Genomic DNA, 23,158 nt, shown 5'->3' with positions numbered 1-23,158 from the left:
CCGTGTCGGCCTCAGGGCATGCCCTGCAGACATGGCGCACGCGGCCGGTCCCGCCGCCGCCGCCGTCGCCGTCGAGGGCGCCTCTGGTCGCCGGTTTGTTGTCGACAGGTCGCCGACGGTTGCTAGGCAAGGGCAAGGCGGCGCTGCTGCTAATGGCCCCGGTCGCCCTCCCCCTGTCCACCCGTTCCCCGCTGAGTGACTGCCGAACTGTAACTACACTCCGCCGATTTGGTCCGATAAACAGTCTCGATGTGTGTTACTGGCTATTCCCGGTGGTTTCGGTGATAGCGGCCGGTCCCAACCGTCGAGTCGCCGCGGTGAACGTCGACCGGTACCGGTCGGTGGGGTTGGTTCCTCATGACTGCGCACCGACGTTCGGGATCGATGTCGACGAGCGTCGTGAACGACGCACGTGGTCGACCGGTACAATTTGCCGACGGGGGAGGCGTGACCGTCTGGGAGCGGGGAGGCCCCCCGGGCGCACGGGCGGTGCCAGGGAGTGGGGACGGGGATGGGGGAGGGCGGTAAATGAGGAAGGGAGTGTGGGAATATGACCGGGGTCATTGGCCCCAAATGGTGATTCATATGCCAGTTAATGGTAACGTCGCATCCTTGCTCAAACGCGTGTCCGCGGTTGGCCTCTAGAGCCACGCCGGCCGGCACTGTCGAGCGGTGACCCGACCTGACCTCGCCGGAAGGTTCGTGACGTCATGCCGGCGGGCCGGCCGTGAGCGGGACGGCTGAGGTCCACTCAACGCGGTCCGGGCGAGTGGAGCGGACCAGCAGCGGTCGCTGCTGAGCATGTTTCCTCCACCCACCCCTCCAACCATCTGCGTTGGTTTTACTTACCTTCATTTCCTTACCTCGTCGACCGTCTCCTCTCTCTTAACGATCGCCTGGAAGGTGAATGGGATATAAGGGAGAGGGAGAGAGAGACGGCCGGTCGATAAACAGCCAACATATGAGTATGGAGCATACGATGCCGAAGCGTTACGAGATTAACTAAAGATAACGCCAGTTATAAATAATTAAATATATTTGCAGTTCAAGCGTGCCCAAGTTTCAGGTTATTTTCAACTGGACTCTGGTGGCGGCGCAGCACAATATTGCATGCTAACTTGTAATATTGCATGCTAAGTTAATGACTGCTTCAGAAAGTCATTAAATAAGCATTTATCGAGACGTCTGTAGGTATGAGTAACTCGTAGGTAATAAGGTGAATAACAATAAAATTAATCGAGTGGAATCGGATTCGGGCAACATTTGATTCCTTGTCAATTAAGTGATCCTGAATTTATACTTTTGGGACGCTGAGTGGCACAAGCTATTCAAATGTTGCTAAGACGACCTATGCTTTACGAATAAAAACATAATGTAGTTATAGTTACAGAAACGGGAAAGTCCAATGGAGCACGTTTTTTTTAATAAGTCTCGCCCTTCTTGGATTAATCTATGATTGCGCACGGTTACGTTTCTCCTTATTTGACCTGACCTGCCCTGACCTCGTGCGTACCTGAGCTGCCCCTGTCAAGAGCCCGGGGCGATAAGAAGGTAGGTTTAATAAATGTCCTGTCCGGCCTGTCGCCGACGCCATGACTCACCCAGCCGTCCGTGCCCCGACCGTCAGCATGTCTCGTGACGTGAGGAGTTATTAATGAACTGTCACTGCCACGAGGATATACATTGCCGTTTCCGGGAAATTTGCCGTCATAACTGCAGTTACATGCCGAACTCGTGGGTGTATGAATACGCCCAGCCTTGTGGTTAACCGATCCCGATGTTTTCGGGGGTAAGTTGAGGGTGCTCACTAGAATATGCAAGTCTATATATCACTGCTCTGCACTGCGATAAAAATATTGCCGATTTTGTTTAGACCGGGCCAACACATTTTAGCAATTAATTCAAAACTAATCGTTTTATTATTTACCTATATTCAATTCAATCATCTTTATCGTTCTATATTCCAAGATAACGATACTTGCTGATGTATTTTTGTCACTGCGGAAATATATCTTTCAAAACATTCCCACTAGTTCGTCAGCGACCTCCGTGGAACTCCCCGTGGCAGACGTGGCTACTTTCTTGCCAGCCACTCGGACGAAAGAGTCGAAACTGAAAGATTGTAACCAACCCTACACTTAAGATGACTTAACCCGGCAGGCGGTGGGCCTCCCAGCCACCTTCCGCGCGGTGGGGGGGGGCCTTTTTTTGCCCCCCCCCCCTCGTATCTCCGAAACTACTGGACGGATCCGGAAAATTCAAACGGCGTTCGATATCCCTGTAAAATTTGTCGAGGGAATCCAAATTTCATTGACCTCGGGGTCACCGATGACGTCACAGGTCAGGTCAAAGATAAAATGTTTCACCGTTCACGGGGCTTCTAGGGAAAGCGCTATAACACCGAGTAAAACGCATTTTGTCGAAAATCAGCGATAAGGCGTCAGTTGTCTAGTACATATGTTGCTATTAGAGGTCACTGGTCATACCAGGTCAGGTCACAGGTCAGGTCACCAAAGGTCACCAAGGGTCACCACATGAACCCAACTTTACTAAGGTTGTGCGATGCATGTTTTATGGCCAGTTTTTCATTTCCAACTCAATGGTATTGGTTATAAGACCATCAGGTACGGTTTAGGTCACTTTCTGGTGGAGGTCAGGTCAAGGTCAGGTCAAAAAAGGTCAAATTTCAAAGTTGATATTTTTGCATAAAATGGGTATCGATTCGATGCAGCTCGTCACGGGGAGTCTAATGGTGGTCTTTGTTTTGCGCTACGAGGTCTAGAATTGCTAAAAATTGAGTTTGAAAATTTGACGTCATCAATTTTGAAGTTTTTTCGCTATAACTTGGCCAAAAAAGAGGCATTGATCTCAAATTTGGTATGTAGATAGAAGGCGGTAGGGACTATCACATATATTCCGGTTTTTTCGAAATTCGAAAAACTTTTTGGATTTTTCGGTTATTATTTTCAAAAAATCTATTTTTTGATTTTTGGGGGTCAAAATCCAAAAAATTCGAAAAACCGAAATAGCAGTTTTGTAGCCCTCTTGATTCCACACCTTTTATGTCTGGAACATTTTTCTGTATCTCTAAAGCTGTAGTCCTGACAGCTCTTCCCGCGAAACTTTTTTTTGGGTCGAAAATGGCAAAAATGACGTCACTCTGACGTCATTAGCGGCCAACCTATCATAGCCTTTGGAAAAAAATTTGGTCACCATGTGCGCTAGCTACTCCCAGGAGGGTACTGAAAGTTTGGTGACGATCGGCGTAGCGGTTCTCGAGATATATCGAAAAAACTAAAGGGGGGGGGGGCAAAAAAATGCCCCCCCGCACCGCCTGGTCGGTGGCGGTGGTACCTACTGGCCAGGATTCGTCTTCATTCATCTTGCACGGACCATCAACGACACTCGGCGCTACCTAGCGTCAGCACCAAGCGTCGGCGTTGTGAGTCTACTATAGATGTCAGCACCTGTACGAATATTTCCTGACAGCGCTTGCTGGTCGTCGTTTATTGGGGGGTGAGAACGGGAGACTTTCAGTTTTTCATTGAAGATTGGATTAAAAAAAAATGATCAGGGATGACGAGCTGTGAGAGTTACCGAACATGCCAACGTCCAATAAAAAGCGTGTCAGCAAATAACTTTTCCACCCTGTTTAGATGTTAGTATTGCCCGGCCTATCCAGCACGGATTACGAGATGCCATGGTGACCAGGCATCGGTAAAATCCTTTTTGAAAGGATTGCATTCCCAATCCACATTCCTAGTGCCGAAGTGGATTGCATTCCTACCTGCAATCCCCTTTTTCACTTGGATTGTGATCAAATCTGCAATCCTTTTTTGCAATCCTGTTGTATTATTATGTGCACTAGTGGATCTGGGGGAGGGAGGGGGCATAGGGCCGTGCCTCCATCCCCAAATCACCCATTTCTAGTACCTAGTCTTGCGAGTAATTCCTATCTAAGGCACACCGCACAGGTATTTTATGGGAAATATTTTTTGCCTCTAACACCCCCACATTTAAACCGCTACCCAACCAGTGTTTTATATTTTTAAAACTCGCCGTCAAATACGAATTTTGCCCTTCCTATGTAGTTCATCAGCGTATATTATTTTGAGCGTTTAAATTATTTCAAGTTTCGATGTAAAGCCCTTGATAGCAAAGTACCTACATTAAGCCGATGAAGCCGATCTCATAATTTTCAATCGCAACAAACCATTTCAAAGCACTAATCAAACACAATCCGGATTGGATTGCAAAAATTGGAAGCATGATGCAATGCAATCCGCAATCAAATCCTGTTTTTTTTTAATGGATTTCAAATCCAGGTGATCCAGGTGCAATCCACAGTGTATATAAATAATAAATAGTGCAATCCACCAAAAAGGAATGCAATCAGGATTTTGCAATCCTGCAATCACAATCCTTTATCCTACCGATGCCTGATGGTGACGGATAGCTACTTTTTTATTTTGCTTCCTAAGATTATCCCTATGCCGCTTTCATATTGTACCGTCTCAAACGCCACGACCCACGATCAATGATCATTTCCTACATGATGAATGAAGACCGTTTCAAATCCCACTTATGCTAATACGAGTAAATTTTCTCTATCGGTCCTTTAGGCTCTATCGCTCTACCACAAAGGACAGGTGTGCACCGTCCACTGAATGGTGCCCGTGGGTCTGGGACCGATCTGGACTGAGCGAACCGCGAACACATTTTCACACGCGTTCATCCTGTCATTCAGCGTGGGATCCCCCGGCAGGCGGCGCCCGCCGGCTGCGCTCGTTCAAAGTGGGCGGGGCTTGGAGTTTGGCGCGCAGCGGTGTGGCGCGTGGCGCGCCGCGGCGCTCCCGGCGCAGCAGAAATCAAAGCAGTCGCCGCCCGGCCGTCGTCGGCGTTGGTCGTTGTTCTGCGTGGTTCTGCGTGCGTGAGAGTGGAACCGGTGGAAATTGAGAGTGGAAGTGCAGGATGGAACATTCAGTGATTTAAATTTGTGAGAAATCGTGTTGTTCCAGTTGCCGGACAGACGAAGCACGGAAATTCGGTTCAAGGTCAGTGCAGGCGCGCGCTTTTCATTTCAACTTCCCATGATGATGATGTCCGTTGATCACGTGGAACAGTTGGTGATCGGTTGCATTTTAGTGTTTTTGTCGTCGTGTGTTATTTTCTTATGCAAACTGTCAACTGACATATGTATCAAAACATACTGATACGGACCTGCAGAGTGCAAACATGCCGATCTGAAACTTGATAGACGTTTTCCGAGATGTTGCTCGCGTTCGCACCAACGACTGGAAGGTGCGCGCCGTTCTAATTCGAATTTCCTAGCATGGTGCGGCTTCTTGCATGTTGTAAGACGGTGACGAAAGCTGAGTATTACCTTGACTTCTGTATTCACCACTTGTCAAGGGCGCACACAAGGGGGGGGGGCACACGGGCCCGTGCCCCCCCCCCCCATTCGAGTTGGGGGGCCCAACTCGAAGGAATAGGGGCCCATTTGAGGCGGCCGAAGGCCGCCTCAAATGGGCCTCTAACTAATCCTTAGACCACCGAAGACCGTGTACAAAGGGCCCTCAAATGGCCTTAAAGGGCCCTCAGATGGTCTCAAAAGGCTCTCAGATGGCCTCGAAGGGCCCTCAGATGGCCTCGAAAGGCCCTCAGATGACCTCAAAAGGCCCTCAGTTAGCGTCATAGGGCCCTCATCTGGTGTCAAAGGGCCCTTAGATGGTGTCAAAGGGCCCTCAGATGGCCTTAAGGGGCCCTCAGATGACCTCAAAGAGCTCTCAGATGGCCTTAAAGGGCCCTCAGATGGCCTCGAAGGGCCCTCATCTAACGTCGAACGGACGTCAGAAGGCCTTAAAGAGTGTCAAAGGGCCTTGAGCTAGCGTCAGAAGGCCCCCCAGCTAATGTCAGAGGGCCCTGAGCTAGCGTCAAACTTAAAGTGCCCTTAGCTGGTGTCAGAGGGCCCCAGTTGGTGTCAGAGGGTCATCCATTGGCGTCTAATGGCCATCAGAAGGCCCAAAAACGATCCTCAGCTGGCGTCCAACGGTCCTCAGCTGACGTCAAGAGGCCCTCAAAAGGTCTCAAAGGCCCCTCGACTGCTCAAAGGGCCCTTAGAAGGTCTCAATGGAAACTCAAGAGACGTTAAACGGCCCTCAAAAGGCTTGAAAGGGCCCTCTGCTGATGGCAAAGGGCTGGCACCTGAGTCAATAAGAGCCTTGTCAAAAACGGACCTGAGAAACCTTGCCGGCCCTGGTTATCTGCGGGACTCCTACACTTACCTGAGTGGCCCCGGTTAATGAGGGGCCCTGGTTATTGATGGGGTCCCTGGTTACTTGAGGGGCGCCTGGTTACCAGAGGGGCCCCATAGTCACCTGGTGGGCCCCTGATCAATTGAAAACCCCTGGTCATCTGAAACGCCCCTGATTACCTAAAGGGTCCCTTATCACTTGGATTCAGTGACATAGCAAGGGAGCGATGGGGTACGTGCCCGTTCTCGGGTTTAGGGTTCCTTCGAAACCAAGGGGCCCTGCGGCGCCAGTTGGTAGCAGAGGATTCGCGCTGGCCGCACTTCAACTCGGAAGGACACCACAGGGCTTGTGGGGGGACGTTATTGGCTCCTATGTAGCCACAATTATCTTCATAAAGGCCCAATGCCGGTTTCTGAGAGACCTCGCCGGCCGCTCAGGGCCCTAGTAACGGCCAACGAGGGATTGGCTGCTATGGCTCCACATCCGTCTGTGATAGACACACGGTCCACACCAGTGTTTCTAAAGGCACCCACAACGGCAACTGCGAGGCCCCTCGCGCCACCTCCAAGGGACCCCCACCAGCGCATCTTAATTAAGGGCCTACATCGGCGGCTCTGAGAGTCCCCACACCGACGCCTCTGAGGGCCACGTACCAGTGACTCTGAGGGCCTCTTACCAGCCTCTGAGTGTCCTTGCCAGCCTATGACGGGCCACTTTCCACTTGCAGGCCATTTTGCAGGACCACACACATGCCAATGATGGCCCCACCAGTGTCTCTAAGCCCTAAGACCCCGCAACGGCGCCTGTGAGGACCAAACACCAGCGCATCTGACGGCCTTTCACTGGCACCTCTGAGCGCGCCACACACCGGTGACTCTGAGGAGCTCGCTCGCTTCGCTCGCTCGTAAAATACCATGTAAATTAGGCATTAGTGTACATTAGGCACATTCCTCGGGCATAAATGATACTTTTGCTCGCCAATTTTCCACATTTTCTCATGCAAAGGCCGTTTTAAAGAGACCCGTCTGCCAGTGAGACTGGACCCACCGTGCCTCCCTCCTCCCATCGAAAGGTCCTGGATACATCCTTGCCTGAGCTGACCCCGGGCCCCCGGGTGACTCGCGGGCCCGGGGTCAGGTGACCAGCAGGTGACCCCCTCTTGGGTGAAATTCTGGGTACGTGTCCGACATGCATCGTACATAGTCCTGTTGATTTGATTCATTGGTTAAACATTAAATATAAGTTATAAGCTGGATCTCTAGTCTGTGATCCCGCATCGTATCAGATATAATGACATTTCATGTTGATGTGCCTAAAAAAAATATGCGAATATACGTGAAAAAGGAGTGCTGCTCCCGCTCCTACACATCCGGGCCAAACAGTGACCGGCCCCTGCTTCTAGCCACCCGGGGCCGGTCGGCCGGCCGGCAGTCAGTCGCTGCCCGGGGCTGATTTCTGGGGGACTTGCAAAAATGTTTATTAATGAAATGTTTTACGTAATAAATTAGATGATTAGGTATATGTACCGGCTCTGAGTCGCATTTGAGGAAAAAACATGCTAGCGTAAAAATATATATGTTTTGAAAATTAAGCTGGTACCGAAATAATTGTCTTACCATGCATTGACAAACCAATTGCTCAAGCTTCAAACCAACCGAAATATAGCCCCGTGGGCCGTATCTTTTTTTTTGGGGGGGGGGGGGCCCTTCGGCATGGGGGGGCCCAGTTCGAAGGTCGTGCCCCCCCCCCATTCAAAAATCCTGTGTGCGCGCCTGCCACTTGTGTACTGATAACGTGGCGATTTTCGCATCTAGAAAGGTGGTTTAGAATGCCGGTTGCGCCCTCCCCCCCCCCCCCACACACACAAACGTCCTTGAACTTATCTACCTACCGATGGGCAAATTTCGTGCAGACTTTCGTGCAAATGCTTAGGTTTTTTTTTTGAAAGTAGGAAGATCGCAAATGGCGTACGTGACTCGGACGCTGCAGGGATTACGTTGCCCCAACCGCCCCCCCCCCCTCCCATGGATCCAGCGTTTCCAGCTGCAATTTTTACGCTCAGGCTGCAGCGACCAGCTCGTCCACGAGGCCCCCAATCGTGAAGCCTCTGAACTGACCTGTGTCAAGCTGCCCTGGCAGACTCACCGACCTTCCAGGCTTGTCGATAGACGTACCGTTTGTCCACTCGCATGTTTTGTCTTTCTGTCCAAACTTAGTGGGTACCGTCCGCCTACAAGTTAAGTCTCATCTCACCTACTGGCTCCTTCAGCTCTCACTAACGCCCGTTTTCCCCACAGATGCGGCTGGTGCCGGCTGCACCACTGTGTGTGCTGTGGTATGTCACCGTCACCACATTCTCCACCGGCACCGCCGCCGCCGCCGCGGTCTCTGCCGGACCAGCTGCCGCCTCTCTCGTCACAAACGACGATGGCTGGCGGGGCAGCGACGCCGACGGCGAGGGCAACTTCCTCGTCAGTCCGGACGCGCCGGCCGACTTTGTGGTTCCGGCCGGGTTCCAGGTTATGGACCTGACGCGCGAGGCACACCGCATCCCCGGCCAGCCGGCGTGAGTACCGACGGAGATCCCTGGGTCTCTTTCGCTGGGGCTCGCTTCCTGTCCTGTGCAAAATAATACGATCAAGTGCATCCATCCGCGATGGTGATAAGCTTGTCCCATCTGTCTATCCCCGTTTTTTTTTCATGTGTCGGAACTTGAAATCATTGTCCGACGTGACTGTAAATCGGTCTTCAGGAAAGGATTTACCATAATTACGTGAGTCAGGCTCATGTCTTTTCTTGAAAAAGGCAAGCCTCACATTTTACGAACGCATTTTGCTTCATTTCCTGAACACGATGAAGCCATTGCATGCAATCTCTCATGACGATACAAAACAATAGAGCTGTTACTGATTTGGACTGCTTCTGCCTTCTGAATGCTACTATCTATTACTCGGAAAATAAAAGCGCCGTGGCTTGTGCTGCATCATAATCTAGGTCCATTACGTTTTTCCACGCACATGCCTATTCGCCTCGTATTCGATCCCTGCGTTCGATTCCTCTTCCCATCCGGCTATATGTCTCTCGGACCCCACACTGTGCACGTGACAGCGATTAGGTCCCACTCCTCAGCACCTGTCCCGCATGCCGACGGCACCAACGCGATGTCGTCGTCATCGACGGCCAATCGTCGCCACCGACGCCGTGCTGTCGCCGCCGCGTCGGTCGGAGATGACAGCCGCCTGGTGACATGGTGACAGTTGTGACAGAACTATAAAAACCTTTCACCAGGCCGTCGCTGGTGTTGATTCGGAATTCGGAAGTCGGAGGCTTTTGAATTTTGAGTTCTGGGAATAACTGTCATGAGAGTTGTTGGGCTGAACGTCATTGCATTGATTAAGCATGCCTCCATTTGCTTATTGGAATGTCGTTATTTCTATTGTAAGTAATTAACATATTTATTAAGAACGTGATAGATGATTGAGTCAGCAGTCAGTACTCTGCACTCTGCAATCTGAAAATGATGTAATATCACATAACCTCTCTCACCATGAATATCAACATCAGCCCCGACATACCCATTGCGCTCTCCTCCGGGTATAGGTCTTCCCTGGCGTATATTTGGGTGACGGGGAGGGGCACGGGGCGGTCATACTGCCCGGGGCGGCTGTGGCGTCTGTAACCGGATCACATGACAAACAGCCACGCGCCGCTGTGTGCGCACCGCACACAGGGCGCAGTGGTGCAGTGGCGGCCGGCGGAACGGCCCACACCCACGCCACCGTCTGCGCGAGGCACACCGGCTGACCTGGGGGTGGGGTGGAGGTGGGCTGGCCTCTGGCATCCATAGGGTGGTATGCTACTGTGCCATATCGTTGGTCTAGCCTTGCCCCGCTGGGTATAGATATTGGCTGAGGATGCGTCCGTGCATTACGGCAAGGCATTGATGCTCTGCCTGAATCGGTTTAAAAGACTCGCCGAAATGGAACCAACTTCTCATTTTCAGCATGTCATTAGTCTATGATTTACGTTTATGCAAAATGACTCCCTCGACAGAAGTTGATATATCTCTTGGCCATCACCACCTCCTTCCCAATCACTTCATCGCCTATCGGTCTTCTCCCATCTCCCTCCTTTCCTATCATCAAACAACACCTGGGCGGGGTTGGCTGCTCCCCAGGGGCCAGCCGCGTGCCCCGTCGCCGTAAGGATTGAAAATCGATGAGCTGAGAGTCGGGGAGAGGCACGGAGGACGGGGAGAGGGGAGGAGCGAGGGCTGCTGCAGTCTCCGCCGGAGCTGTGTTGACTGGCTGGCCGGGTCGAGCCTGGCTGGGCTCGGCTCGGCTGAGGCTAGAGATGGGACTGGGTTTGTCTGCGTCAGAGGTGCAGGAGACGAAACCCTCCCATACAGCGTCTCCCCTGTGCCCCCAGCCGAGGCACAGTGACCTCCAGAGGTCATTGATGACCAGCTGACTGGGTCGTAGCCTGGGGGTATGACCGGGCGCCTGGCGGTCGGCTTGGCGGCGCGGTACATCGATTTTCGGCCGGGTCCGCTCGACTGCGGTCGAGAGATGTGCTGTCTGGTGCATCCTGTGTGGGTGGCTCGATAATGGGTTGTTTGGTCTGATGGTTGCGGAGGTTTTGAAGGAATGAAATCTTGGAGAACCTTCCGAGTAATTCCAGACTGATACTGATCAGGTGTGGGACTATCGAGGCGTCATCTGTAAGAGTCCCTGCCCATTTGTCCCTGTCTCCAAGATGAATGGCCAATGGTCAGCTATGTTTTTAGTGTAAAATAGATCCCGTTGAAGCAATCATCATCCATCAAGCTAGTCAATGTCAAACAAGGTAAATATCCAGGTAGTTTTTAATTTATCTGAAATGGCTGGGGGAAGAGGTGACGGTTGGAGAGTTCCGGTCAATTACTCAAGTGGCTAGGGATGATTCTAGACAGCAACTCGGAACTCCAGCTTTGCTGTGAAGTCTGCAACTTATCTGATTCTTACTCTACTCAGCTCATCCTAACTACTTTCTTTCCTCGTACATGCTGTTTTTCACCGTTCGATTCGTCCGACTCGGTCAGAAAGTCATCAGCGGCCGTATCTGGCCGGACATTTCGGGCGTGTCAGTCACGTCATCGCCGCAGCGCTATCTCCCCCCGTCAGTCGCATGTCCATAAAGTTAGCGTCGTATTCGTATTCGGATTCAAATTCGAGTAATGATTTCGCTCAAAATTGGCATACAGATAGCCCATGGCACGCTGAGTTCGAAAATGGTGACCTTTTTTTCCTAGGTCAAACCGTTTGACCTTGAGAGGTCAAAATACTGCGTACCCTGTAGAATCTTTGTTTATGGTCCGATTTGAAAAATTCGACCACCAGTGTGTTCGTCCCATCGAGAAGCAGTAGCACATTTAAAAAAATCCGAGGTCAAGGTCATAGGTCAAGGTCAAGGTCACTTTAAAAATCGCCGTACCCTATAAAATCTTCATTTTTGGAGCTATCGAAAAATTTCGGCCACCACTGTGTTCGTCTCATCGAGAAGCAGTAGCACATTCGAAAAAATCCGAGGTCAAGGTCATAGGTCAAGGTCAAGGTCACTTTAAACGTTAATTTTAGTCCCCGTACCCTATAAAATCTTCATTTTTGGAGCTATCGGAAAATTTCGGCCACCACTGTGTTCGTCTCATCGAGAAGCAGTAGCACATTCGAAAAAATCCGAGGTCAAGGTCATAGGTCAAGGTCAAGGTCACTTTAAACGTTAATTTTAGTCCCCGTACCCTGTAGAATCTTTGTTTATGGTCCGATTTGAAAATTTCGGCCACCACTGTGTTCGTCTCATCGAGAAGCAGTAGCACATTCGAAAAAATCCGAGGTCAAGGTCATAGGTCAAGGTCAAGGTCACTTTAAACGTTAATTTTAGTCCCCGTACCCTGTAGAATCTTTGTTTATGGTCCGATTTGAAAATTTCGGCCACCACTGTGTTCGTCTCATCGAGAAGCAGTAGCACATTCGAAAAAATCCGAGGTCAAGGTCATAGGTCAAGGTCAAGGTCACTTTAAACGTTAATTTTAGTCCCCGTACCCTGTAGAATCTTTGTTTATGGTCCGATTTAAAAATTTTGGCCACCACTGTGTTTGTCTCATCGAGAAGCAGTAGCACATTCGAAAAAATCCGAGGTCAAGGTCATAGGTCAAGGTCAAGGTCACTTTAAACGTTAATTTTAGTCCCCGTACCCTGTAGAATCTTTGTTTATGGTCCGATTTAAAAATTTTGGCCACCACTGTGTTCGTCTCATCGAGAAGCAGTAGCACATTCGAAAAAATCCGAGGTCAAGGTCATAGGTCAAGGTCAAGGTCACTTTAAACGTTAATTTTAGTCCCCGTACCCTGTAGAATCTTTGTTTATGGTCCGATTTGAAAATTTCGGCCACCACTGTGTTCGTCTCATCGAGAAGCAGTAGCACATTCGAAAAAATCCGAGGTCAAGGTCATAGGTCAAGGTCAAGGTCACTTTAAACGTTAATTTTAGTCCCCGTACCCTGTAGAATCTTTGTTTATGGTCCGATTTGAAAATTTCGGCCACCACTGTGTTCGTATCATCGAGAAGCAGTAGCACATTCGAAAAAATCCGAGGTCAAGGTCATAGGTCAAGGTCAAGGTCACTTTAAACGTTAATTTTAGTCCCCGTACCCTGTAGAATCTTTGTTTATGGTCCGATTTGAAAATTTCGGCCACCACTGTGTTCGTCTCATCGAGAAGCAGTAGCACATTCGAAAAAAATCCGAGGTCAAGGTCATAGGTCAAGGTCAAGGTCACTTTAAACGTTAATTTTAGTCCCCGTACCCTGTAGAATCTTTGTTTATGGTCCGATTTGAAAATTTCGGCCACCACTGTGTTCGTGTCATCGAGAAGCAGTAGCACATTCGAAAAAATCCAAGGTCAAGGTCATAGGTCAAGGTCAAGGTCACTTTAAACGTTAAAATTCGGATTCAAATTCGAGTAATGATTTCGCTCAAAATTGGCATACAGATAGCCCATGGCACGCTGAGTTCGAAAATGGTGACCTTTTTTTCCTAGGTCAAACCGTTTGACCTTGAGAGGTCAAAATACTGCGTACCCTGTAGAATCTTTGTTTATGGTCCGATTTGAAAAATTCGACCACCAGTGTGTTCGTCCCATCGAGAAGCAGTAGCACATTTAAAAAAATCCGAGGTCAAAGTCATAGGTCAAGGTCAAGGTCACTTTAAAAATCGCCGTACCCTATAAAATCTTCATTTTTGGAGCTATCGAAAAATTTCGGCCACCACTGTGTTCGTCTCATCGAGAAGCAGTAGCACATTCGAAAAAATCCGAGGTCAAGGTCATAGGTCAAGGTCAAGGTCACTTTAAACGTTAATTTTAGTCCCCGCACCCTATAAAATCTTCATTTTTGGAGCTATCGGAAAATTTCGGCCACCACTGTGTTCGTCTCATCGAGAAGCAGTAGCACATTCGAAAAAATCCGAGGTCAAGGTCATAGGTCAAGGTCAAGGTCACTTTAAACGTTAATTTTAGTCCCCGTACCCTGTAGAATCTTTGTTTATGGTCCGATTTGAAAATTTCGGCCACCACTGTGTTCGTCTCATCGAGAAGCAGTAGCACATTCGAAAAAATCCGAGGTCAAGGTCATAGGTCAAGGTCAAGGTCACTTTAAACGTTAATTTTAGTCCCCGTACCCTGTAGAATCTTTGTTTATGGTCCGATTTGAAAATTTCGGCCACCACTGTGTTCGTCTCATCGAGAAGCAGTAGCACATTCGAAAAAATCCGAGGTCAAGGTCATAGGTCAAGGTCAAGGTCACTTTAAACGTTAATTTTAGTCCCCGTACCCTGTAGAATCTTTGTTTATGGTCCGATTTGAAAATTTCGGCCACCACTGTGTTCGTCTCATCGAGAAGCAGTAGCACATTCGAAAAAATCCGAGGTCAAGGTCATAGGTCAAGGTCAAGGTCACTTTAAACGTTAATTTTAGTCCCCGTACCCTGTAGAATCTTTGTTTATGGTCCGATTTGAAAATTTCGGCCACCACTGTGTTCGTCTCATCGAGAAGCAGTAGCACATTCGAAAAAATCCGAGGTCAAGGTCATAGGTCAAGGTCAAGGTCACTTTAAACGTTAATTTTAGTCCCCGTACCCTGTAGAATCTTTGTTTATGGTCCGATTTGAAAATTTCGGCCACCACTGTGTTCGTCTCATCGAGAAGCAGTAGCACATTCGAAAAAATCCGAGGTCAAGGTCATAGGTCAAGGTCAAGGTCACTTTAAACGTTAATTTTAGTCCCCGTACCCTGTAGAATCTTTGTTTATGGTCCGATTTGAAAATTTCGGCCACCACTGTGTTCGTCTCATCGAGAAGCAGTAGCACATTCGAAAAAATCCGAGGTCAAGGTCATAGGTCAAGGTCAAGGTCACTTTAAACGTTAATTTTAGTCCCCGTACCCTGTAGAATCTTTGTTTATGGTCCGATTTAAAAATTTTGGCCACCACTGTGTTCGTCTCATCGAGAAGCAGTAGCACATTCGAAAAAATCCGAGGTCAAGGTCATAGGTCAAGGTCAAGGTCACTTTAAACGTTAATTTTAGTCCCCGTACCCTGTAGAATCTTTGTTTATGGTCCGATTTGAAAATTTCGGCCACCACTGTGTTCGTCTCATCGAGAAGCAGTAGCACATTCGAAAAAATCCGAGGTCAAGGTCATAGGTCAAGGTCAAGGTCACTTTAAACGTTAATTTTAGTCCCCGTACCCTATAAAATCTTCATTTTTGGAGCTATCGGAAAATTTCGGCCACCACTGTGTTCGTCTCATCGAGAAGCAGTAGCACATTCGAAAAAATCCGAGGTCAAAGTCATAGGTCAAGGTCAAGGTCACTTTAAACGTTAATTTTAGTCCCCGTACCCTGTAGAATCTTTGTTTATGGTCCGATTTGAAAATTTCGGCCACCACTGTGTTCGTCTCATCGAGAAGCAGTAGCACATTCGAAAAAATCCGAGGTCAAGGTCATAGGTCAAGGTCAAGGTCACTTTAAACGTTAATTTTAGTCCCCGTACCCTGTAGAATCTTTGTTTATGGTCCGATTTGAAAATTTCGGCCACCACTGTGTTCGTCTCATCGAGAAGCAGTAGCACATTCGAAAAAATCCGAGGTCAAGGTCATAGGTCAAGGTCAAGGTCACTTTAAACGTTAAAATTCGGATTCAAATTCGAGTAATGATTTCGCTCAAAATTGGCATACAGATAGCCCATGGCACGCTGAGTTCGAAAATGGTGACCTTTTTTTCCTAGGTCAAACCGTTTGACCTTGAGAGGTCAAAATACTGCGTACCCTGTAGAATCTTTGTTTATGGTCCGATTTGAAAAATTCGACCACCAGTGTGTTCGTCCCATCGAGAAGCAGTAGCACATTTAAAAAAATCCGAGGTCAAGGTCATAGGTCAAGGTCAAGGTCACTTTAAAAATCGCCGTACCCTATAAAATCTTCATTTTTGGAGCTATCGAAAAATTTCGGCCACCACTGTGTTCGTCTCATCGAGAAGCAGTAGCACATTCGAAAAAATCCGAGGTCAAGGTCATAGGTCAAGGTCAAGGTCACTTTAAACGTTAATTTTAGTCCCCGTACCCTATAAAATCTTCATTTTTGGAGCTATCGGAAAATTTCGGCCACCACTGTGTTCATCTCATCGAGAAGCAGTAGCACATTCGAAAAAATCCGAGGTCAAGGTCATAGGTCAAGGTCAAGGTCACTTTAAACGTTAATTTTAGTCCCCGTACCCTGTAGAATCTTTGTTTATGGTCCGATTTGAAAATTTCGGCCACCACTGTGTTCGTCTCATCGAGAAGCAGTAGCACATTCGAAAAAATCCGAGGTCAAGGTCATAGGTCAAGGTCAAGGTCACTTTAAACGTTAATTTTAGTCCCCGTACCCTGTAGAATCTTTGTTTATGGTCCGATTTGAAAATTTCGGCCACCACTGTGTTCGTCTCATCGAGAAGCAGTAGCACATTCGAAAAAATCCGAGGTCAAGGTCATAGGTCAAGGTCAAGGTCACTTTAAACGTTAATTTTAGTCCCCGTACCCTGTAGAATCTTTGTTTATGGTCCGATTTAAAAATTTTGGCCACCACTTTGTTCGTCTCATCGAGAAGCAGTAGCACATTCGAAAAAATCCGAGGTCAAGGTCATAGGTCAAGGTCAAGGTCACTTTAAACGTTAATTTTAGTCCCCGTACCCTGTAGAATCTTTGTTTATGGTCCGATTTAAAAATTTTGGCCACCACTGTGTTCGTCTCATCGAGAAGCAGTAGCACATTCGAAAAAATCCGAGGTCAAGGTCATAGGTCAAGGTCAAGGTCACTTTAAACGTTAATTTTAGTCCCCGTACCCTGTAGAATCTTTGTTTATGGTCCGATTTGAAAATTTCGGCCACCACTGTGTTCGTCTCATCGAGAAGCAGTAGCACATTCGAAAAAATCCGAGGTCAAGGTCATAGGTCAAGGTCAAGGTCACTTTAAACGTTAATTTTAGTCCCCGTACCCTGTAGAATCTTTGTTTATGGTCCGATTTGAAAATTTCGGCCACCACTGTGTTCGTCTCATCGAGAAGCAGTAGCACATTCGAAAAAAATCCGAGGTCAAGGTCATAGGTCAAGGTCAAGGTCACTTTAAACGTTAATTTTAGTCCCCGTACCCTGTAGAATCTTTGTTTATGGTCCGATTTGAAAATTTCGGCCACCACTGTGTTCGTCTCATCGAGAAGCAGTAGCACATTCGAAAAAATCCGAGGTCAAGGTCATAGGTCAAGGTCAAGGTCACTTTAAACGTTAATTTTAGTCCCCGTACCCTGTAGAATCTTTGTTTATGGTCCGATTTGAAAATTTCGGCCACCACTGTGTTCGTCTCATCGAGAAGCAGTAGCACATTCGAAAAAATCCGAGGTCAAGGTCATAGGTCAAGGTCAAGGTCACTTTAAACGTTAATTTTAGTCCCCGTACCCTGTAGAATCTTTGTTTATGGTCCGATTTAAAAATTTTGGCCACCACTGTGTTCGTCGCATCGAGAAGCAGTAGCACATTCGAAAAAATCCGAGGTCAAGGTCATAGGTCAAGGTCAAGGTCACTTTAAACGTTAATTTTAGTCCCCGTACCCTGTAGAATCTTTGTTTATGGTCCGATTTGAAAATTTCGGCCACCACTGTGTTCGTCTGATCGAGAAGCAGTAGCACATTCGAAAAAATCCGAGGTCAAGGTCATAGGTCAAGGTCAAGGTCACTTTAAACGTTAATTTTAGTCCCCGTACCCTATAAAATCTTCATTTTTGGAGCTATCGGAAAATTTCGGCCACCACTGTGTTCGTCTCATCGAGAAGCAGTAGCACATTCGAAAAAATCCGAGGTCAAGGTCATAGGTCAAGGTCAAGGTCACTTTAAACGTTAATTTTAGTCCCCGTACCCTGTAGAATCTTTGTTTATGGTCCGATTTGAAAATTTCGGCCACCACTGTGTTCGTCTCATCGAGAAGCAGTAGCACATTTGAAAAAAATCCGAGGTCAAGGTCATAGGTCAAGGTCAAGGTCACTTTAAACGTTAATTTTAGTCCCCGTACCCTGTAGAATCTTTGTTTATGGTCCGATTTGAAAATTTCGGCCACCACTGTGTTCGTCTCATCGAGAAGCAGTAGCACATTCGAAAAAATCCAAGGTCAAGGTCATAGGTCAAGGTCAAGGTCACTTTAAACGTTAAAATTCGGATTCAAATTCGAGTAATGATTTCGCTCAAAATTGGCATACAGATAGCCCATGGCACGCTGAGTTCGAAAATGGTGACCTTTTTTTCCTAGGTCAAACCGTTTGACCTTGAGAATTCAAAATACTGCGTACCCTGTAGAATCTTTGTTTATGGTCCGATTTGAAAAATTCGACCACCAGTGTGTTCGTCCCATCGAGAAGCAGTAGCACATTTAAAAAAATCCGAGGTCAAGGTCATAGGTCAAGGTCAAGGTCACTTTAAAAATCGCCGTACCCTATAAAATCTTCATTTTTGGAGCTATCGAAAAATTTCGGCCTTCACTGTGTTCGTCTCATCGAGAAGCAGTAGCACATTCGAAAAAATCCGAGGTCAAGGTCATAGGTCAAGGTCAAGGTCACTTTAAACGTTAATTTTAGTCCCCGCACCCTATAAAATCTTCATTTTTGGAGCTATCGGAAAATTTCGGCCACCACTGTGTTCGTCTCATCGAGAAGCAGTAGCACATTCGAAAAAATCCGAGGTCAAGGTCATAGGTCAAGGTCAAGGTCACTTTAAACGTTAATTTTAGTCCCCGTACCCTGTAGAATCTTTGTTTATGGTCCGATTTGAAAATTTCGGCCACCACTGTGTTCGTCTCATCGAGAAGCAGTAGCACATTCGAAAAAATCCGAGGTCAAGGTCATAGGTCAAGGTCAAGGTCACTTTAAACGTTAATTTTAGTCCCCGTACCCTGTAGAATCTTTGTTTATGGTCCGATTTGAAAATTTCGGCCACCACTGTGTTCGTCTCATCGAGAAGCAGTAGCACATTCGAAAAAATCCGAGGTCAAGGTCATAGGTCAAGGTCAAGGTCACTTTAAACGTTAATTTTAGTCCCCGTACCCTGTAGAATCTTTGTTTATGGTCCGATTTGAAAATTTCGGCCACCACTGTGTTCGTCTCATCGAGAAGCAGTAGCACATTCGAAAAAATCCGAGGTCAAGGTCATAGGTCAAGGTCAAGGTCACTTTAAACGTTAATTTTAGTCCCCGTACCCTGTAGAATCTTTGTTTATGGTCCGATTTGAAAATTTCGGCCACCACTGTGTTCGTCTCATCGAGAAGCAGTAGCACATTCGAAAAAATCCGAGGTCAAGGTCATAGGTCAAGGTCAAGGTCACTTTAAACGTTAATTTTAGTCCCCGTACCCTGTAAAATCTTTGTTTATGGTCCGATTTGAAAATTTCGGCCACCACTGTGTTCGTCTCATCGAGAAGCAGTAGCACATTCGAAAAAATCCGAGGTCAAGGTCATAGGTCAAGGTCAAGGTCACTTTAAACGTTAATTTTAGTCCCCGTACCCTGTAGAATCTTTGTTTATGGTCCGATTTGAAAATTTCGGCCACCACTGTGTTCGTCTCATCGAGAAGCAGTAGCACATTCGAAAAAATCCGAGGTCAAGGTCATAGGTCAAGGTCAGGGTCACTTTAAACGTTAATTTTAGTCCCCGTACCCTGTAGAATCTTTGTTTATGGTCCGATTTAAAAATTTTGGCCACCACTGTGTTCGTCTCATCGAGAAGCAGTAGCACATTCGAAAAAATCCGAGGTCAAGGTCATAGGTCAAGGTCAAGGTCACTTTAAACGTTAATTTTAGTCCCCGTACCCTGTAGAATCTTTGTTTATGGTCCGATTTGAAAATTTCGGCCACCACTGTGTTCGTCTCATCGAGAAGCAGTAGCACATTCGAAAAAATCCGAGGTCAAGGTCATAGGTCAAGGTCAAGGTCACTTTAAACGTTAATTTTAGTCCCCGTACCCTATAAAATCTTCATTTTTGGAGCTATCGGAAAATTTCGGCCACCACTGTGTTCGTCTCATCGAGAAGCAGTAGCACATTCGAAAAAATCCGAGGTCAAGGTCATAGGTCAAGGTCAAGGTCACTTTAAACGTTAATTTTAGTCCCCGTACCCTGTAGAATCTTTGTTTATGGTCCGATTTGAAAATTTCGGCCACCACTGTGTTCGTCTCATCGAGAAGCAGTAGCACATTCGAAAAAATCCGAGGTCAAGGTCATAGGTCAAGGTCAAGGTCACTTTAAACGTTAAAATTCGGATTCAAATTCGAGTAATGATTTCGCTCAAAATTGGCATACAGATAGCCCATGGCACGCTGAGTTCGAAAATGGTGACCTTTTTTTCCTAGGTCAAACCGTTTGACCTTGAGAGGTCAAAATACTGCGTACCCTGTAGAATCTTTGTTTATGGTCCGATTTGAAAAATTCGACCACCAGTGTGTTCGTCCCATCGAGAAGCAGTAGCACATTTAAAAAAATCCGAGGTCAAGGTCATAGGTCAAGGTCAAGGTCACTTTAAAAATCGCCGTACCCTATAAAATCTTCATTTTTGGAGCTATCGAAAAATTTCGGCCACCACTGTGTTCGTCTCATCGAGAAGCAGTAGCACATTCGAAAAAATCCGAGGTCAAGGTCATAGGTCAAGGTCAAGGTCACTTTAAACGTTAATTTTAGTCCCCGTACCCTGTAGAATCTTTGTTTATGGTCCGATTTGAAAATTTCGGCCACCACTGTGTTCGTCTCATCGAGAAGCAGTAGCACATTCGAAAAAATCCGAGGTCAAGGTCATAGGTCAAGGTCAAGGTCACTTTAAACGTTAATTTTAGTCCCCGTACCCTGTAGAATCTTTGTTTATGGTCCGATTTGAAAATTTCGGCCACCACTGTGTTCGTCTCATCGAGAAGCAGTAGCACATTCGAAAAAATCCGAGGTCAAGGTCATAGGTCAAGGTCAAGGTCACTTTAAACGTTAATTTTAGTCCCCGTACCCTGTAGAATCTTTGTTTATGGTCCGATTTGAAAATTTCGGCCACCACTGTGTTCGTCTCATCGAGAAGCAGTAGCACATTCGAAAAAATCCGAGGTCAAGGTCATAGGTCAAGGTCAAGGTCACTTTAAACGTTAATTTTAGTCCCCGTACCCTGTAGAATCTTTGTTTATGGTCCGATTTAAAAATTTTGGCCACCACAGTGTTCGTCGCATCGAGAAGCAGTAGCACATTCGAAAAAATCCGAGGTCAAGGTCATAGGTCAAGGTCAAGGTCACTTTAAACGTTAATTTTAGTCCCCGTACCCTGTAGAATCTTTGTTTATGGTCCGATTTGAAAATTTCGGCCACCACTGTGTTCGTCTGATCGAGAAGCAGTAGCACATTCGAAAAAATCCGAGGTCAAGGTCATAGGTCAAGGTCAAGGTCACTTTAAACGTTAATTTTAGTCCCCGTACCCTATAAAATCTTCATTTTTGGAGCTATCGGAAAATTTCGGCCACCACTGTGTTCGTCTCATCGAGAAGCAGTAGCACATTCGAAAAAATCCGAGGTCAAGGTCATAGGTCAAGGTCAAGGTCACTTTAAACGTTAATTTTAGTCCCCGTACCCTGTAGAATCTTTGTTTATGGTCCGATTTGAAAATTTCGGCCACCACTGTGTTCGTCTCATCGAGAAGCAGTAGCACATTCGAAAAAATCCGAGGTCAAGGTCATAGGTCAAGGTCAAGGTCACTTTAAACGTTAATTTTAGTCCCCGTACCCTGTAGAATCTTTGTTTATGGTCCGATTTAAAAATTTTGGCCACCACTGTGTTCGTCTCATCGAGAAGCAGTAGCACATTCGAAAAAATCCGAGGTCAAGGTCATAGGTCAAGGTCAAGGTCACTTTAAACGTTAATTTTAGTCCCCGTACCCTGTAGAATCTTTGTTTATGGTCCGATTTGAAAATTTCGGCCACCACTGTGTTCGTCTCATCGAGAAGCAGTAGCACATTCGAAAAAATCCGAGGTCAAGGTCATAGGTCAAGGTCAAGGTCACTTTAAACGTTAATTTTAGTCCCCGTACCCTATAAAATCTTCATTTTTGGAGCTATCGGAAAATTTCGGCCACCACTGTGTTCGTCTCATCGAGAAGCAGTAGCACATTCGAAAAAATCCGAGGTCAAGGTCATAGGTCAAGGTCAAGGTCACTTTAAACGTTAATTTTAGTCCCCGTACCCTGTAGAATCTTTGTTTATGGTCCGATTTGAAAATTTCGGCCACCACTGTGTTCGTCTCATCGAGAAGCAGTAGCACATTCGAAAAAATCCGAGGTCAAGGTCATAGGTCAAGGTCAAGGTCACTTTAAACGTTAATTTTAGTCCCCGTACCCTGTAGAATCTTTGTTTATGGTCCGATTTGAAAATTTCGGCCACCACTGTGTTCGTCTCATCGAGAAGCAGTAGCACATTCGAAAAAATCCGAGGTCAAGGTCATAGGTCAAGGTCAAGGTCACTTTAAACGTTAAAATTCGGATTCAAATTCGAGTAATGATTTCGCTCAAAATTGGCATACAGATAGCCCATGGCACGCTGAGTTCGAAAATGGTGACCTTTTTTTCCTAGGTCAAACCGTTTGACCTTGAGAGGTCAAAATACTGCGTACCCTGTAGAATCTTTGTTTATGGTCCGATTTGAAAAATTCGACCACCAGTGTGTTCGTCCCATCGAGAAGCAGTAGCACATTTAAAAAAATCCGAGGTCAAGGTCATAGGTCAAGGTCAAGGTCACTTTAAAAATCGCCGTACCCTATAAAATCTTCATTTTTGGAGCTATCGAAAAATTTCGGCCACCACTGTGTTCGTCTCATCGAGAAGCAGTAGCACATTCGAAAAAATCCGAGGTCAAGGTCATAGGTCAAGGTCAAGGTCACTTTAAACGTTAATTTTAGTCCCCGTACCCTGTAGAATCTTTGTTTATGGTCCGATTTGAAAATTTCGGCCACCACTGTGTTCGTCTCATCGAGAAGCAGTAGCACATTCGAAAAAATCCGAGGTCAAGGTCATAGGTCAAGGTCAAGGTCACTTTAAACGTTAATTTTAGTCCCCGTACCCTGTAGAATCTTTGTTTATGGTCCGATTTGAAAATTTCGGCCACCACTGTCTTCGTCTCATCGAGAAGCAGTAGCACATTCGAAAAAATCCGAGGTCAAGGTCATAGGTCAAGGTCAAGGTCACTTTAAACGTTAATTTTAGTCCCCGTACCCTGTAGAATCTTTGTTTATGGTCCGATTTGAAAATTTCGGCCACCACTGTGTTCGTCTCATCGAGAAGCAGTAGCA

The 23,158-nt window shown here is 46.9% G+C and overlaps 1 protein-coding gene across 1 annotated transcript in view; it reads left to right on the top strand.

Moving 5' to 3' along the window:
* The first annotated feature begins 4,877 nt into the window (after positions 1–4,877).
* LOC122368407 (CD109 antigen-like) overlaps positions 4,878–23,158 on the top strand; it is a 114,434-nt gene continuing 96,153 nt past the window's right edge. The window contains exons 1-2 of the mRNA XM_043342316.1: positions 4,878–5,054; positions 8,552–8,820. Coding sequence (XP_043198251.1) covers positions 8,552–8,820 — 269 coding nt within the window. The 5' untranslated portion in view covers positions 4,878–5,054. The remainder of the gene's footprint in view (positions 5,055–8,551; positions 8,821–23,158) is intronic.

The sequence above is a fragment of the Amphibalanus amphitrite genome, unplaced genomic scaffold (assembly GCF_019059575.1).
Source record: "Amphibalanus amphitrite isolate SeventyFive unplaced genomic scaffold, NRLGWU_Aamphi_draft 000945F_arrow, whole genome shotgun sequence".
Taxonomy (NCBI): Eukaryota; Metazoa; Arthropoda; class Thecostraca; order Balanomorpha; family Balanidae; genus Amphibalanus; species Amphibalanus amphitrite.
The sequence above is the reverse complement of the archived record's forward strand: the minus strand, read 5'-3'. Positions and strand labels throughout refer to the sequence as shown.